General features: G+C 38.3%; 1 protein-coding gene across 2 annotated transcripts in view; it reads right to left on the minus strand.

The window, feature by feature from the left end:
• Positions 1–16,690, minus strand: part of PARP8 (poly(ADP-ribose) polymerase family member 8) — a 120,311-nt gene that overhangs the window by 49,567 nt on the left and 54,054 nt on the right. For both annotated transcript variants that reach the window (XM_058828075.1, XM_058828073.1), the window contains exons 3-6: positions 13,086–13,123; positions 7,999–8,088; positions 6,592–6,662; positions 4,130–4,207 (exon numbers count right to left, since the gene is read on the minus strand). In XM_058828075.1, coding sequence (XP_058684058.1) covers positions 4,130–4,207; positions 6,592–6,662; positions 7,999–8,088; positions 13,086–13,123 — 277 coding nt within the window. The remainder of the gene's footprint in view (positions 1–4,129; positions 4,208–6,591; positions 6,663–7,998; positions 8,089–13,085; positions 13,124–16,690) is intronic.

Consider the following 16,690-nt stretch of genomic DNA (forward strand, 5'->3'; position numbering starts at 1 on the left):
CTTGGGCACAAGAGAAGCATTAAACTATTCTCTATACCCAGCACCTCAGCATCAAAATTACATTTTTAGCTTACTCACTGCCTGCATTCTGCCCACCAGTGCAATAATATGAGACAAAAACATAAAAAATTAAAAGAACACTTTCTCATGTTAAGTATTATGCCAGAGAAGGTAATAAAGAAGTATACATCTAGACACCAACCCTCCTGGTTTTTTTTCAAACTCCGTAAGAAGAATGGAAAAAGTTATGTTTGTGCTTACACTGAAAAGCAAAATTTGTGAGCTGGTCTCATTGGACTCTATGAAGTCAAAACAATTAATACCCTCCTATCTTCTGTGAGGTCCAAAGTACCTCTTTGGGCATGTAAAAATATATTCATCATCTGTCTAATATTACCTTTCTCTCAAGCAAAATTATCCTGATTGTGTGAACCTAGATCTATGTCGTTACAACAATTAGAATGACAGTAATTCCACAGATGTCAATGAACTCCCTAGACTTGAACAGATTCAGAAATGAGCATAGGATTTGACAAATTCAGAGAACAAAGCAGCAGAATGTAATTTAGGCCTTTAGACCCACACATCTATATAACCTTAGACAGGAGTTCTGCAGAGGATTCTTGTTACTGCAGAGCCACATCCAACTGCATTTGTACATTTGCAAAACTTCCATTTGTACAGCCAAATCTGTAGGAAACCAGTGCTATGACATTTTCAGCTCTGATGCTTAGAGATGTGCTTTCTAATTTAATTACACTTCAGTAGTATTCAAATAATAATCAGATGATCACCTTTTTATATTTGAAAATCGGAAGAAAGTAATTTGATTAGACTTAGACCTAGAATGCTTTAAGTTTAAGGCACAGAATTCATCAGCGTGGCATGGACATGTATTTTTCAGAGATACAAGTGATATTCATGGCCAGAAGGTTATAAATAAAGTATCCTTCCTTTGTTTGGGCGGCATGTCAGAACAATATTCCAAGTAGAAGAGCACTGGAAAGAAATAGTTATTGTCATTTTTTTCACTTTAGGTAGGGGAAAAACAATCCTTTTTACATGCTCATTACTCAAAGAAGAATTCTTTAAAGATGCGTAAATAATTGCTGTCCTGCTTCCAAAGAAAGCACAGCAATCATTTCACAAATCATAGCTGTGGTGCACTTGCCACCTTTGTTGGTCTTAAACCAGATTTTTAAATCAGTCTTATCTTTTAATAATAGTAAAATACAAAAGGAACATTATGCAGAACACTACCCTGGCTCAGCAGAATGTTTTTTCTAATCTATTTTCTCATGGTAAGAGGCTATGAACTCAAATAGGAAATAAAGCAGTGCTCTGGCAAATTTTACGACCACAGTATGGTACTTCCCACTCCCAAATTAGTGCCACAGACATACTGATGTACGCAGAGGAGGCCGTCAGAGGTTTGTATTTCTGCATTTTCAAGTATGGCTTGCAGCTGAAGCACAAGAGACATGCAGAGAGCCAAAGGCAGAACATTTCTGTTTTCATCTCCTGCTCTTATTTGCAAATGCAGAAGATAGAGATTCAAAGCAAAAATTAACGGAGTTGCAGAAAAAAGTGAATATAAAAGAAAAAAAATCTGATAACTTTGCTGCGACTGAAAGGTCTATGTTTAGAAAGTCTCCGTTTTGAATCTGAGACCTTATTCAGATTATTTGACAAAAGGTTGCTTTTTAAAAGGAGATTAAGTGATTTACAAACCTAAATCCCATTGAAAATCAATAGGTTTTACACTATTGAACCACTTAGCTACTTTTAAGTACTTATCCATTAAATCCTTCGGGAGGATTACAAGCAGGTGCCTTGGAAGTGGATACAAACATTTCATTTATGAGCAAAAGGTTGCATCTTCTTTACAGTGCCAATCAAATGCCATTTCTCATCTTCCATGGCCCTTGCTTCATCGGCAGCAGCTCTCTTGCTTTTCCAGCTGTAGCCACTTAGAAATGCTAAGAATTATCCCTGACCTCCATCCTTGCCAGCTGTATTGCACACAATTACACTGGCCTCTCTTCCCTCTATTTGTTATGGTCAGTATTTCTGCCCCCTCTCTCTGTGGGTACGGCAGACACTTCTCTCAAATGAAGGAGCCTGCCTTGCTTGTTTTCCACATATATGGTCAAATCTTTTGTCTCCCCAGTACACCTGGTGCTCATTTGACAACTCCTACAAACACTCTGCTTTGAAAAAGGATTGTTCTTTTTGTCTTTCAAGGGACTTTTCTCATTACCTGATTTTCTATTTATTATCTGAGTCCTCAGTATTATCTTTTAACTCTAAATGACTTAGACTTTAGTCTTTTTGACCATGAAATTTTAAATACGACGTTCTTTTTTCCTCTTTTTAAATAGACTTCCTGTGATGTCTTCTTTTCCCTTTCATGTTCACCGTATTTTCTTTATGGATATTCTACATTCAAGACGCTAATAATCAACTGGTATTTTATTTTTATTGCAGACCTGATTTTTTTTTTTTTTTTTTGCCAGTTACTATTCTTTCAGTTAAATGTATTATCTCATAGAGAAGACAATGCAATATAATCTAGTTTCCATTTTAATATAAGGCACTTAAATTCTAACCAGTCTTGTCTTATTACACAGCTCTTTTACGCCTTGCAAAACAATGTACTGCTATCAGTGTTTGTACCTCACAGGCAGTGTTAATATTTATTAATTCATTTGGGCACAGCCAGGCATCCTTTACCAAATGTATCAGCCCTAGTTCAAGAAATAAGCACTCCCAGCTGTTTTCTGCCTTTTCCTTCACCTTGAGGTTACTGCCCTTTCTTCAGAGTTGAAAAATGAAGCGAGTACATGCGACTCATCACTACAGGACAAGATCAGAAGCTTTTTCCTCTCAGGCAGATTAAAATAAAACATTGCTCTTTGCAGTGAATTATGTGTACGGTCCCCAGCATGGGGCTGTAGGAGTCAGCAGCTGAAGGGAGGTAATTCCTGCAGTCATTTCTACAGTGAACATGAGTCAATTCCCCACGTGAGCTATTTCAGACAATGACAATACATTATATCAGTTCCAGTTTCAAAATAACTTTTTATAGCTTTTCAGGCCCACGGGGTTGTTTGTTTGTGGGGTTTTGCTGGTTTTGGGTTTTTTTTACTGTAAAGCATCCCAACATGAATTTTGTGTGCTAACCCCAGCGCACTGTTGGCTCTGCAGGAGAAGAGGCTCAGCCATGTCCTGCTCATCAGCATCCCACGCTCTCTGCACTGACCCACCCTGCTGGCACTGCTGGCGTGCTCCTGCAGCCTTGGCACTGCACCCAGGGCACCGACAGCTTCAGCCTCAAGGCTGAGGCAAGGGACAACCTTCACAAACAGCGACCATAGCTTGCCAAAACGTTCATCGAAATAAACAGTTCTAATAACATAAGCAAGGAATGATTCCTTGGGGAAACACTGAGGCTGAAATATAAGAGAAATCTGAATATAGAGACTAGCAGCGTGAAGTGCACTGCAAAAGAAAAAGGCGTGAAAAGATTTTATTTCCCAATATACAAGAGAATTTAAGAATTAATGCTGTTGGGAGAACACGAAGGAAAGGCACAGAGCACTACAGTCATCTGAAATATGCAGCATTTTTCAAGGTGAATTTTACTCCGGAGCTCAGAAAAATAATGGACTATTGCCTAGACCAGACTTGTTTTGTAATACAAAAGTTGCATAAAAATGCAGTGCTCTTTACTTTTAAAAATGACAATTCTCTGTAAGGAAAGAGATTTGGTTCCTGTCTTCCCCTTTGTATTAATAATGGGGTAAGCTTTACAGAGTCAGTTATCTGTTTCCTGGAAGTAAGCAACTACCTTCTATTTTCAAGCTTTCTGAAGGGTATTTGCTTGTTCCATTCTTATAGCATTGCAAAAGGAAGCAAAGTAATCTTATTTTGAATATTTTATAATTATAACTTCGAACACATTCAATATTTATGCCATAAAATGCTATGCATATATATACACGTCACTCTACTCAACCCTGAAGAAACCGTAAGAAATTAAAGAATATTATCAATTTGTAATGGATTGAACATAAGAACTTTCAAATATTAATTTCTTGGAACTTGTGCAAAAAATTTCCTGCATTACCTGTCCTCCATAATAAAATTCCTCAGAGTCATTATCTCCTTCAGAGTCTTCTTCAACTGTGCTGCTGTGCCGTGACTCCTTAATGGAAAAGGAAAGTTAACAATGATAAAAGTAATATGTTGACCTTGCATGTACAGCTCTAAATGTAACTACAGGAATTATGCTTTTACAAATAGCATCCTTCCTGAAAAGATCTTTTAGTATAATTTAGTATAATTTTTCCAGAGGACCCATTTTAAGAGTGATGAAATATCACACGAATAAAGCACCTAATACAGGGTACATAAAAACACCTTGAATATATGTTGGAGAAATAATACTTGTGTGGTTGCAAACACAGCATGGTATTTTAAAGAACTGGATAATTCAGCAGACTTTGTGGGGATACTTCACTCTGTGCTTTTGCTAAACAAAGCATAACTTTCACATCAAGACTGGTTATGGACATAGATCTTTTGGTGTGTCAGCAACCTACTAGTTTTGTTTTACTTTATTCTCATAATTAACCCCAATAGTTTCAGGAAATAATCTAAGTCCAACATGGAATATCTAATGTTTACTTCTGTGAAAACCTGACATTCTATGGCTTAATGATTATTTTTAAACAGAAGGTTCCATCCTGGTGCCTGAAAAGTTTCAAATTTAATTTTCTGAGTAGCTCTGCACTGAGACAGTAAAACGTAAGAATTAGTAATTCCTATGCTTACCTAAGTAAAACTTGTTTCAAATAGGCTGCCTTGTGAATAATATCATCAAGTAAACTGAACTAATCCTGGCACTGACTGAAACTCAGCATGAAATGGAATATTATATACAATTTCCCTCTACTGGAACCTTTACTTATATAATTCCTTGAGAGAGTAATTCCTGTTTCCCACAATGCTTGTGTTATTTCTGTGCTCTATGCTGACTAGTAGCCCCTAAAGAACACCTGGTAAAATCATTCTTCACTTCAACCTCAATATAATGCATTAACCCCTTTTTTCTTATTTGCGTCCTACATAGACATGTAATAATGGAATAGAAGTCAGATATAAGAATCAAAAAAGTAGCAGTTTCCCCTAAATTCCACAGCCATAAATGTCAGTATGCATATACATTTATCCCCAGTTTCTACGGTCAGACATTGTAATCCCATTTTTCTACCTATGCCTCTAAATTCCTGCTCTATTCACTGTATGTATACATACAGTGCAGCAGTGTATTTATCCAATCTCATGGCAATTTCTGGCAAAGCATAAAAATAATTTCTGCTTCTACTTCATTGAAAATAATAACTTTAGTCTTATTTGTTTTATAATAAAATTACTTCAGAGGAGAGTGTTTCAAAAGAGAAATCAACTCAATAAAAATTGCACACAGAACTCTCAGGTTAGAATAATGGCAAACCCATCATATCCTAACCAAGCCTTGAACTGTCTAGCCAAGAGAAATCATCAGTGTTAAGAGACTTTTTATAAAGGGTGTTTTTTCAGTACTTTCACATTTAAGTAGCTGACTCAACTAGAAACAAAACACAACCTCAAACTCAGTCCCACAGAAGCTAACTATATTTCAGGCTTTTAAGGAAATGGGTAAATTCTTCCCACACTTGTTTTTCTTATGTTTACAGAGCACTGAACATAATGATGAGGCTGTAGAACCAAACTGTTTTCAGTGGAGGTTTTCACACCAAATGACATTTCATTTGCTAAAAAAATCTATACACATAGCATCTAGGCATGCTTACCTGCCCTTTCCAGGATAAGAAACTCAGCACCTACCCTCACCAAAGGAAGACTTTAGGTCAAGCACCTGAAGTCCTGACAACACTCAATCTCTAGCTTGAGGCAGGAGCCTACATGGTACCTTCTTTGAGGCCATGGCACTGTTAAGCCCCAAGCAGATTTCACCTTAGTGCCACTTCTTTCTTTAACGTCTCAGTGAGACTGGTCAGAGACCTGTGCCAGAGGCACAGGGCAAACAAATAGCACCGTGCCTGGAAGACCCTAGTTTTCAAGACCCTGCATATGGTGAGAAGGGTCCTGCAGATTCCTAGAGTCTGCAGTGGGATTGCTGCAGGCTATATGAAGAAGCACTGAGTTGGAAGTAATTAAGATGAGGTCTTATGTGCCAAAGTAGGTTAAAAGGTAATGGAATCACTATCTTCTTTTCCAGGAGAGCTGTGTATTTATGGCCAACAGGGTCTATACCACTGCTGATGAAAAAAAAAATTGAAACATCAAAACTATATTTCCTAGGACAGCAGGAGAATCCCTATCCCAACCAAGTGAATCACTGGTTAAGCCATTTATGAAACGCAAAGAAATATGGTCACCTTTTAAAACATGCACATTTTGTAAACATGCACAGATTGAATAAGCACACTTTGATAGGAAGTCTATGGTAAACATTCATATTCTACTGTTTTCTTTTCTTTTAAAAATAATTTCTGTTAAAATATGCATACAAGAAGTACATACCTCTCCATTCTCCCTCTGTAATTTTGACTTTATGGATAAGCAATAGTTGACATCACTGGTTTTTCTTAATTCTTGAAGAAAAAAAAAGGAAAACAGGGAATATATGTGTGGGAAAAAAATGAAATAGTTTTGCATGTGCAGACTTGGAATTCTTAGCTGTAGCAGTAGAGCAAATAAGGAACAAAAAGTTACAGATATGAAAATCATCAAAGAGTTTACAATGCAACAGTCTAAAATATGGAAGCCCCTAGTTCCCAGAAGACTTTGTTTAAGTGTAAATTGAAACTCAGCTGATCCATCTGGGACATTTGCTTTTCCCAATTTGTGATTTACAATTTAGTGTCATTCATTTATTTCATATAATTTATAAAAGAATAAAAAATCAAACCCCTCAGAAAAATGAAATCTTCTATATAAAAGGTAGGTTTTTGCTCTATTGTAAATTACAGGCTTAAATTTTTTTTCAAAGTAAAGAAATATTTGCAAGTGAAATTTATCACAAACTTCTGACGATAATAGCAAGATTTTGTTTGTGTGCCTTGCAACAACTTCAGTAACATTACTCTTGATTTACATCTGTATAAATGAGACAGAGACTGAAGATCATACTGGTTCCCCAGTGGAATTCAAAATCATTCTGTGTTATGCAAAAAAAGCCCTAAAGAATTATAATAATAATAAAAAATTACAAAGTCAAGTGTTCCTATCTGAAGAGCTGCCAGAATTAAGAGTGCCCTGCACAGTTTCTTCTGCAGCCTGAAAAAATCACAGACTTTGTCTGCTGGAATCTAAAATGTCTCAATGGAGTGAGCACAAATTCTTATTAAATACAGTATAAATGTGCCTGTATGTCTGACAAGCATACCCTTTCATGTATCAAGTACTTGTTGAAAATAAGGAAATAATTTATAATGAGAGAGCTTCAAAATCATTGGGAAAAAATAAATCGTTTTTCTATAGTCTAATATAGTGAAACAGCTGAACCATTTTGTTTCAAATTTCCTGAAATATTTCACCAGAGGCAGTGGTGGTAGTTATAGACTGTTTCATCTGCAACGGTGAAGATTTAGCGAAGTTTTAAGTAAGTGATCATGAAAACTCATAATTGGAAAGTATTATGCACCTCTAGGTGTATTCAAGGGGAATTGCTCTAGCACAGGCTACAAGACATTAAAAGCAAAAGATAACATTCTGCACACAACTGTGGTGACCCCCAAAAGAAATATTCTAATTTCTTCTATTCTGAAGTGTAGGACAATTTGCTAGATCAGAGACCAACAAGACCAGAGAAAACAGCAAACTATATAGCTGAACACTTCAACATCACATCTCCGTCTAAGTGCAGACAACATTTTATCTTTCCTCCAAAATTATGAACTTGGTAAAACTCTCCAGATGTAGGATTACCTGTAGCAATTTGGTGGAAAATTACTGGAATTGGCTCTGTTGTGACTAATACATCTTCATCGTTATCAGAACTGGAAACGTAAGTGTTATCTACGAAAGAAAAACACTTTGCATGGTGAAGTTCCATTGTGCTTTGTCAACCCCTTCCAATTTTCCTGTCCCAGACGTGTACCACAAGGAACCACTCCCCAGATGCTTAGGGAAGCTGAACACTATCACCACTTTCCTGATGTGTTACTTTTTGCCCTTGAAATTTTTAATAAAAAAAAAAAATACTATAAGTATGGGAGATTCAGACCTAAACCTTATAAAGCAAAACCACAGAGTTTGATGTGATGGCTTTTGTGAATCACACCAAGCACTGCTCTGAACCAGCCCACAAGGCTTAGAGTGGCCAACCTTTTCCAAAATTAATACTTGTTACATGTTTTTTGCTATGTCTGACACTAAAACTCAAGCTAGATCTAATATGCAGAGTGAAAGCTGCACTGAGAGCTGGGTGTTAACAGCCAATTATGCAAAATACCTGTGCCTCATTTTGCCTAGTCACATAAAGGTTATTTGAAGTGTCTTCTAATCAGTGGATAACCTTTCTTCTACCCGAAAAGAAATTGTTCCCACTTCACAAAAACATTGGTATGTATGAATGTTATAACTCTATTTAAAAAACTTTCTTAAAAAATGGTAGGGATTAGACTGAGGAGTGTGTCTGTTGGGAGTTTTTTGGTTTGATTTCTTCTTTTGCTTTCTGATTAAATGTTTACTAACAAAAACCAAGAAACAGCAGGGTTTTTTGTACTATCTGCAGGAGCTAATTCTGCATGTATTGCTGAACTGCTTATGCAAGTAATGACACTTTGTTTTCTAATGATCTGGGCTGAATTGAAACCTATGCTGTAGTGCAGAAAGGCTGATAATTAAGATAATCACAGATAAAGTGACATATAAGAGAACTGAAAAAAGGACTTATGTATTACAGTCTTTAATATCAACAACATGCATGAAACCACATGCAATTTCAAGCATACTGCTGCAGCATCAAAGCTTTTGAGTGCTCCCAGTGAAATGTTACAGGTGTTAACCATTATTGGGAGGCAAGTTCAGCAACATCATCTCAGTTATTAGTCCCCTTGCCCAAGAGGGAGCATGGGCTGTGGCTGGCACAGTGTGCCAGGCCGGGCAGGGCAGCAGCTGCACTGCTCACACTGATGGGTTATCTTGGCTGCCACCTGTGAAACAGCCTTTCTGCCACATTCACACCCACCTGCCAGGCCTGACTCTGTGCCACACCTTCGCCTGCTCCCACTCCTGTGCTGTCCTTTAAGGCAATCTGAGGGATCTGTGGCTGGCTCCACACACACATGCTGTGTGCAGGCAATGCTGCAGGAGCCCAGCACCACTGAGCACAAGCCCTGCACTCCTGTGGGCACAGCCAAACATCAGTCTGTGGCTGCTCAGCCACACACTGGGCACAGGGACGTGTTTTACAGCCACGGCATTGTGTGAACTAAGCGGGGCCCCTTCTGTGAGCACTCATTCCTCCTCCCACTTTTGTCTGCTGGCAGGAGGGGTGTGAGCTATAGCCACAGGACAGCTGCACCTTGGCCTCTGCAAGAAGCCCTGCCTTGCCTCTGTTTACACTCTCCACCTTGTTGCCACCATCATTTCCATGTCCACCTTGCACATACAACACAAGCACATCTGTTTCCCAGTTTTGGGAGTGTAAGTTACTGCTACAGAGTCTAATGAGCTGAGATAATTGAGGCCATCATTTGGCTCTAAATATATCTAACACCACGTGCATGGAAGGGAGAGAGGAAATCTTTGTGCTACAGCTTATTGCTGTACAGAAAACTAGGAACAGAATGTATGTTCTGTACAGAATAGACATACATATATGGAAAAAGGACTGCTCAGCTACAGGTTTCATGGTTTTTAATTATATTTTTATGTCTATTGTCATTCTTTCTTGGCAGCTGGATAATATGACTTTCACTGCCAAGTTGTTTTTTTTTCCCATGGCTTTTTGACAGCTATTAGGGTTCTTTTTTTTTTTTTTTTTACTTCCATTGATATGATGAAACTTGAAATTAAGATAATGGCTTTGATTTGTTTTCTTCAACAACACTTTTCTAACACTTGACACCTAGGAATACCTGTCCTCTTCACTGGAGGACATAGTGCCTGGACCTAGCAGAGGGATGCAGCAAATTACTTGTTGCCAAACTGGTTCTCTCCATCTCTGCTGCAATCTGTTGAAATCTTAGACAGATGTGTTACCTACAAATCACTGGGATAAAAGACTACAGCAGTTCTACAAGTTTCTGTCAGCCAGCACAAATCATTCTGAACATAAATTCATTTTATGAATTTATGCTTGCTACTCTGCTGGCTCCCACCGGAGTCATGATATGCTCACATTAGTGGGACTTCAGTCTTCTCATTGATGTTATAGACTGTAACTGCTCCTAAGAAGGATTATTTTCCCCACTTGTGTCAATGTTAGGAAAAAATTGTTGCAGCAATACTTTTCTGAAACTGTTATACCTGCTTCTAAACTTTTCAGTTACATTTTCACAACTGCAGCAATGGATATATAACTTTTGGACATTGCTGTCTCAACACTATTCCTGTTAAGTCCTCAATGGGCCTTTGTAAGCACATTTTTAGCTTTCACTTTTAAACGTGAAACTTTCAAACACCTTCCAATATTGAAAGTTGTCATGTCACGTTACCATTTCCATAGGTACGATTTAAAACCCAGCTGCTTGTATTTGATGCTTCAGGAAGTAAAGGTTCAGCAACAGCTACACACTGTTGTCAGTACCAAAGTGGTGATGCTGCATTACATTACAGCAAAGCAGGCTGTGACAGTATGTATACTACCCAAGGCTCTTCTTTCAGTATCCAAAATTTACTTTTGGTGGTATCCTTTTAGCTGAGTTACACCACTTGTACAGTGGCCTAATCTATTCTATTTTCATATATTTATTGCATGCATTAGCAATTTATCTGATGATCAACTCTGACAGCCTTGTCTTGGATTTACAAATCTGATCCACTCTGTATTATACAGTCTTAATCTACAGAGGGTATAACCTTTCTGTAGCTATGCACTAATGGACTTAAACCTTAATCTGTAAAGGTTTATCCTGTGAGAAATTTAATTTGAGTGCACGTGTTGCTCTGAACTCTATCAACTTACAGCACTACTTGAAAAACACCTTCCAGCTGAGGACATCAGCACAGAGCTTCCCAGACTTGATACCATCACAGCCTGACATGTCCCTAGAACCTTTCTTAAGATAATGTCAGAGAAGGCAGACACAGTCAGTAATAACGTTACGTTAGAAATCTGGGACAAAAACAGGCAACAAAGAATCGGGCTCATCGAGTCAAAATGAGTATTTTATGATCAAAGCTGTAAAATGGCAGAAAGTCCTTATAGTTCCCAACACACTGGACATCTCTTCATCATAAAACACACTTATATCCTGCAAAAGCTTAAGATGTGAATGAAATCATTCTCATCTAAAGCCCTGAAGGGCTGGATTTTAATCAGTACACATGTACTGCTTTACTCTCCACTGCAAACTACAGTGTGAAATGCTATTTGCCTGTAAAATATAGGGTGTGATGGCGCAGAATATTCATCAGGTTTTAGGGACACTAAACTCACTCAGGCTTGTAGGCTATCAAGACATGCTGCAAATAACACCCACAAGGAAATTTTGAGGTCTACCAGACAGAAGAGTTTGCCAGGAAATGAGCTCTCATGTGCTGTGCAAGTAACTGCTGCTGGTTCAGTGCTTCAGCTTAACATTTACTTAGGGGTTCCCAGAGGTCAAATTTTGCGATATTTAATGGAAGAAACTGTTAATAACACATGGTGAAGATTTTTTTCAACTATTTGTCCCTCCGTTCATTGTCAGCTCAATGCAGTATTCAGTAAATCCATTTATCACTGGTGTGACTGTGCATTTTATGAATCTCAGTTTCTCCTATTTCTAAATGTTGAATAGACTAATATTATTCTCCTCCACAGTTTTCACTGGTTAGAAAAATAAATCTAATAAAGGTTGTTAGTATTCTTTCACAGAATCCATTGTTTTTAGCACCACTGTTGATTTTTTCTGTATCTGCTTCAAACACTGGTGTTTTGATCAGAATCTGCTGCTTATCAGTGAAGAAGATCAAAGTCATACTTCTTAAGAGCTTCTAAAAGAAACTGTATTTCTTTGAGAAACATTTCATAAAAGCTACAGATAAAGATCAAAAAAGGACAGAGGATTTCATATCATTCATGGTACTTACACTGTTAAATAATCACTGGTGCACAATGTGGCACAGTACAACAGTACTTCCATAAACCTTTATTTGCACAGCACCTGTCATCCCTGCTTCCCTCCTTCTGCTTCTGATAGCCTGTGCTGCCTGAAGTATCTGTGCAGTGCCTTTGTAAAGGAAATTGGGGAAATAGGCTCCCTGAAAACTAGCTTTTGTTCTTACCTGCTTCTGTTTCCTATGAATAACGCTCCTTGTCAAGACTGGCCACGTGGTTACACAAATACCTTTGCCAGCCCAGCTCAGAGTACTCAAGGGAGGCAGAGCTGGGAACACCTGTGCGAGCCAGCCCTAGCGAAGAGCCGCACATGAGCGCTTGGCTCCGACTGACCCCGAGAGGCACCAGCGCACAGTCTGCAGGCTTAATGTGGACAACACGAGCAGCCTCATTAGGGTCTCAAACACAAGTGCTCTGCTGGCCCTGTGCCAGCCTGTTCAGGGTCCTGAAAGATCCAGCTTTATCAACCATGCCAAAGAGAAGCTGGGCACTTTCTCACCCCTGTCTCTATTGGCTGCAGCACCCCAAGCGACAGTCTGTCTAAACTCGTGAACCTGTGTTCTCACCCTGACCCAGCTGATAAATGATGCCTGAAAAGGAGATGTGACTGTGAAAATAATCTTAACTGATGGAAGATGATTAGTACAAGATGCACCTGGAAGACATCAACACCCGTTCTCATTTAAATACAGCAAATTGTGGTAACATGTGTACATGTGCCATGGGCAAGAATGTTGCACTGTACCTGGGTAATCCTCAGAGACATGCACTGAATAGGACACACTGCAAAAAAGAAAAAAAACCAACAAAATTAGAAACAACATTAACTGCTGGCACAACACTTTTTCCTGCTCCTGTGTTATTTTATGCTTATTTATAGCTTCCTGACAGTTTCCAGAACAGAAGGTAACATCAATTTTGATGGCTTTTGAAGTGCTCAGCTGAAAATAAAAAGCGTCATGCCCATTTTGAAGGCTTACTTTGCTAAATTGGCACATCCTGATTTCAGTGTTCTTAAAAGGAGTATCAAGGCTGCATTATATTCCCTTTAGAGTAACATTTCACAATATGTGTACTTCTGATTAAAAAAAAGGTCACTCTTTGAACACCAGAACTAGAGAACTAGTAAAGCCCACTTTTTCATCTATCTGTTTTTTGTGTTTGACTCAAGGCTCAGCAGGAGGCCTTTCTCATTGTTGTACATTTCTCTTAGTTTCAGCAAAGGCTCTGGATGTCTTGGGCTCCTTTCACCAAAACTCTGTATTTTACATAGTATCTGTACCTTTTTGTCAGGCAGTGTTCAAATTAAAATTTGAGAGAGCCACAGTCACACTGAAGAGCAGCTTCACTATGTGGATTCCCTGAATCTGCTTCATCAGAAAACCGTCACTCAAAAACACCATCAAAAGCACTCAAAAGCTGCACCTTCTGCAGCTCAGTTCAAAGCTGCTTTCCCTAACTTCCAGTGAGATCTTCACTAAACTCGCTGCTGAGAGCAGGACGAATGGGCATGATGGTTTGCTCAGTTATCTAGCTACCCACCAAGTCCTTCTGGTTTTAAGTTTAGTATACGTCTTAATTTTGCATTAAAAGCATCCAACTATGAAGCACACTGATTCAACACTGAAGCGCAACTATTTCTGCTGCATAATTCATATTCTTTCCAGTTCTATATCCTATATATTGTGTCAACTTACAGATTTAAATAATATATGGTGTGGGTCCACATCTGTAGTGAGTTAAGCCAAAGCAGGATAGTACAGTCCTCTTAAGAAATTTTGGTATGTATTGCACTTGCTAAAAAAATTCGTGAAAACTGTTTCAGATGATCTTTCTAAATAATATGAATACAGATTCCATGTAGACAAAAAACTGAAGCCAGGTATGATTTTTCCTGTTTCCATCTCAAGGGTTTTCATTAAATGAGTTCCACTTTCACAATCCAGTGACTATAAGAGGCAATCAATATGAAAAAGTAGGTCCCTCACACTTGCTTCTGGCGATCGATCTATTAACACGCAGCTCTGTCACCTGGTTTTGCACACCAGCTATTCTAGAATATTTTATGTATTGTTTAAGATACAAAGATGGCTGTTTCTTTAACAGCTGCAAGTGTTCTCATAAATTGAAGTAGAAGGAGCATTTATTACAACTGACCATGGATTTTACTACACAACTGCTGATTAAAATCCCATCACTGTATAAATTCAATATTTTATGACTTTTCTGTTTTAATTACGTTTTAGGCATTTTGAATAGACAGCATCTGTATCCCCTCATCTTGAAGTATTTTCTCTAAGGACTGGGTTATTTAAATCTAATTAAATTGTCATAATGTAAAATATCACTATTTTAAATAAGGAAGTATTCCAAAATAAGGAAATATCTCAGTGCAGTCATGTATAGAGAATTTTGCTCTGTGATGCAGAAAATAAATAAGAATACCCAAAAAAATTCCCGAGAACTTAACTGTGTGCCTGTTCTCACCAAACCCCATGTTCTAGAAACATTTGTAACTATGACTTCTTCCTTCTACTACTGAAAGAGGAACTTTTGCCTTACTCTTTTAGACTGGTTGCTGGCACACCTCTTTGCTGCCTCCAAAATTTCTGTGCATGGCTTTGTTCTAATTTTGAGAACAGGAACAGGGGCTGAATGGTCTCACAACTTCTGTGAGTGCAGATACCCAAAACTCAGCTGGAGCAAGGATCTCAGCAACCTAACATAACTTTGAAGCTGGGTTTGATTTCAAAGTTAACTTCTGCTTAGTCAATGTGCAGAAAACCCGACAGAACTGAGTTCTCTTCCTTTTTCTTCATTGTGGTTATCTCTGCCAGCAGCAGCTGTGGTGCTGCTGAACGGAAACTAGTAACCAAACAACATACTGTTTGTCTTGTGAGGCGGAATAAATTAAAAGGTTAATGAAAATGCAAGTTAGAAACAGTCTCAAACCTGAGTGTTAGAACTCAGAATCTGATCCAGGGCCCAGTGAAACCAGCAGTAGGGAGAATAAATCCCCTGCACCCCCCCAAGAAAGAGGTTGTAGTTCTTTCCTTCAGCTTGTCATCTTGTGTTAGTTATGTGTGGACCATGGAAGCAAAAAGTGGAAATAAAACTTCTGAAAAAAACAAAACTTGGATTTTTATCTCAGCTCGCCTCTGTGATTGTCACACATGGTCACCCCTCAGCACATTTTTCTGCTCTCAGGATAAACTGCTTCCTACTGCCTGCACACCTGATTTGTCAGAGAACAAGATATACCAGGCAAACAAAGGTCTCCAAGGGTTCCTGCCCTCCAGCCACCCAAGCATTTTCCCACTGACTTTAACAAGATTTAGAGCCAAGCCACAAACACAAAACGGTGATGACTTACAGCACTTTAAACAGCACAGACTTCAGTGACTATGCAGATGTTCAACACCTCTCAGTGTCAAATCCTCCCAAAGCCAAAGAAAGCTTTTATTGAAGCAGCTTTCTCATGTAAGAACCCAGAAATGCAACTGGAATTAATTTAGGCATGGCCCTCACATAGAAGTACAACATGATTATTCCAGTGAGGGAAGTGATTCTTCCTTCTGGCAATGCAGCTCCTCTGTACAACCTTATTGCAGTTACTAAATACAGCTTCCAGCAGTATAATTTATTCCCATTCCCATAAACACATTCACCATTGCTCGTTCAGTTATATTGCTTTAGCTACAGGAACATTTAAACTCTTGGGTGTAAACAAAGCCTCCATGATGGTGCTATTTCTGTTTTACTCAGCTCAGACCCTCTGCAGAAGACATCTTGCAGCACATGTGTTTCTCGACCGTTAAGCTTAGAACAAGCTTCATACTCAAAATGGCCTAGTAAAATTTTTGTTATTTAACAAATAATAAAGTACTACATGAGAAATTAGTGGGAACTGCCATGTTTTGCATTTTTAATACAAACTTCTTATTGCTTGAAATATTATCATTGACAGCCTTGGCTTAGTAACAATTTTACTCACAGGGGTCTCATTGCAAGAATTTTCCAATGTGTTTTAACCATATCTATTCCTTCTACAGAAAAATTACTCTGCAAGAGTTCATCTCCATTGGAGAACTAATTCATCATCTAGATGGGTTTGCACCATGTAATTGCTATTTTTAAAATTAATCTTTCCCAACTGAATGTAAAATAAGCAGATTCATCTGCATTTGACGTTAGTACAATTTCTCAAAGCTCGTTAAAAAGGTGTGGAAAGTCTTAACTTATTATACTACCAGGCAAAATGTTACCCCAAAACTGCATCTCCAGGGCAAAGAAAAATACTCATGAAAACTGAAGAAGAGAGCAAAGCAAAAACTACTGTGGCAAAGCACA

This window comes from Poecile atricapillus, chromosome Z (assembly GCF_030490865.1).
Source record: "Poecile atricapillus isolate bPoeAtr1 chromosome Z, bPoeAtr1.hap1, whole genome shotgun sequence".
NCBI classification, from domain to species: domain Eukaryota; kingdom Metazoa; phylum Chordata; class Aves; order Passeriformes; family Paridae; genus Poecile; species Poecile atricapillus.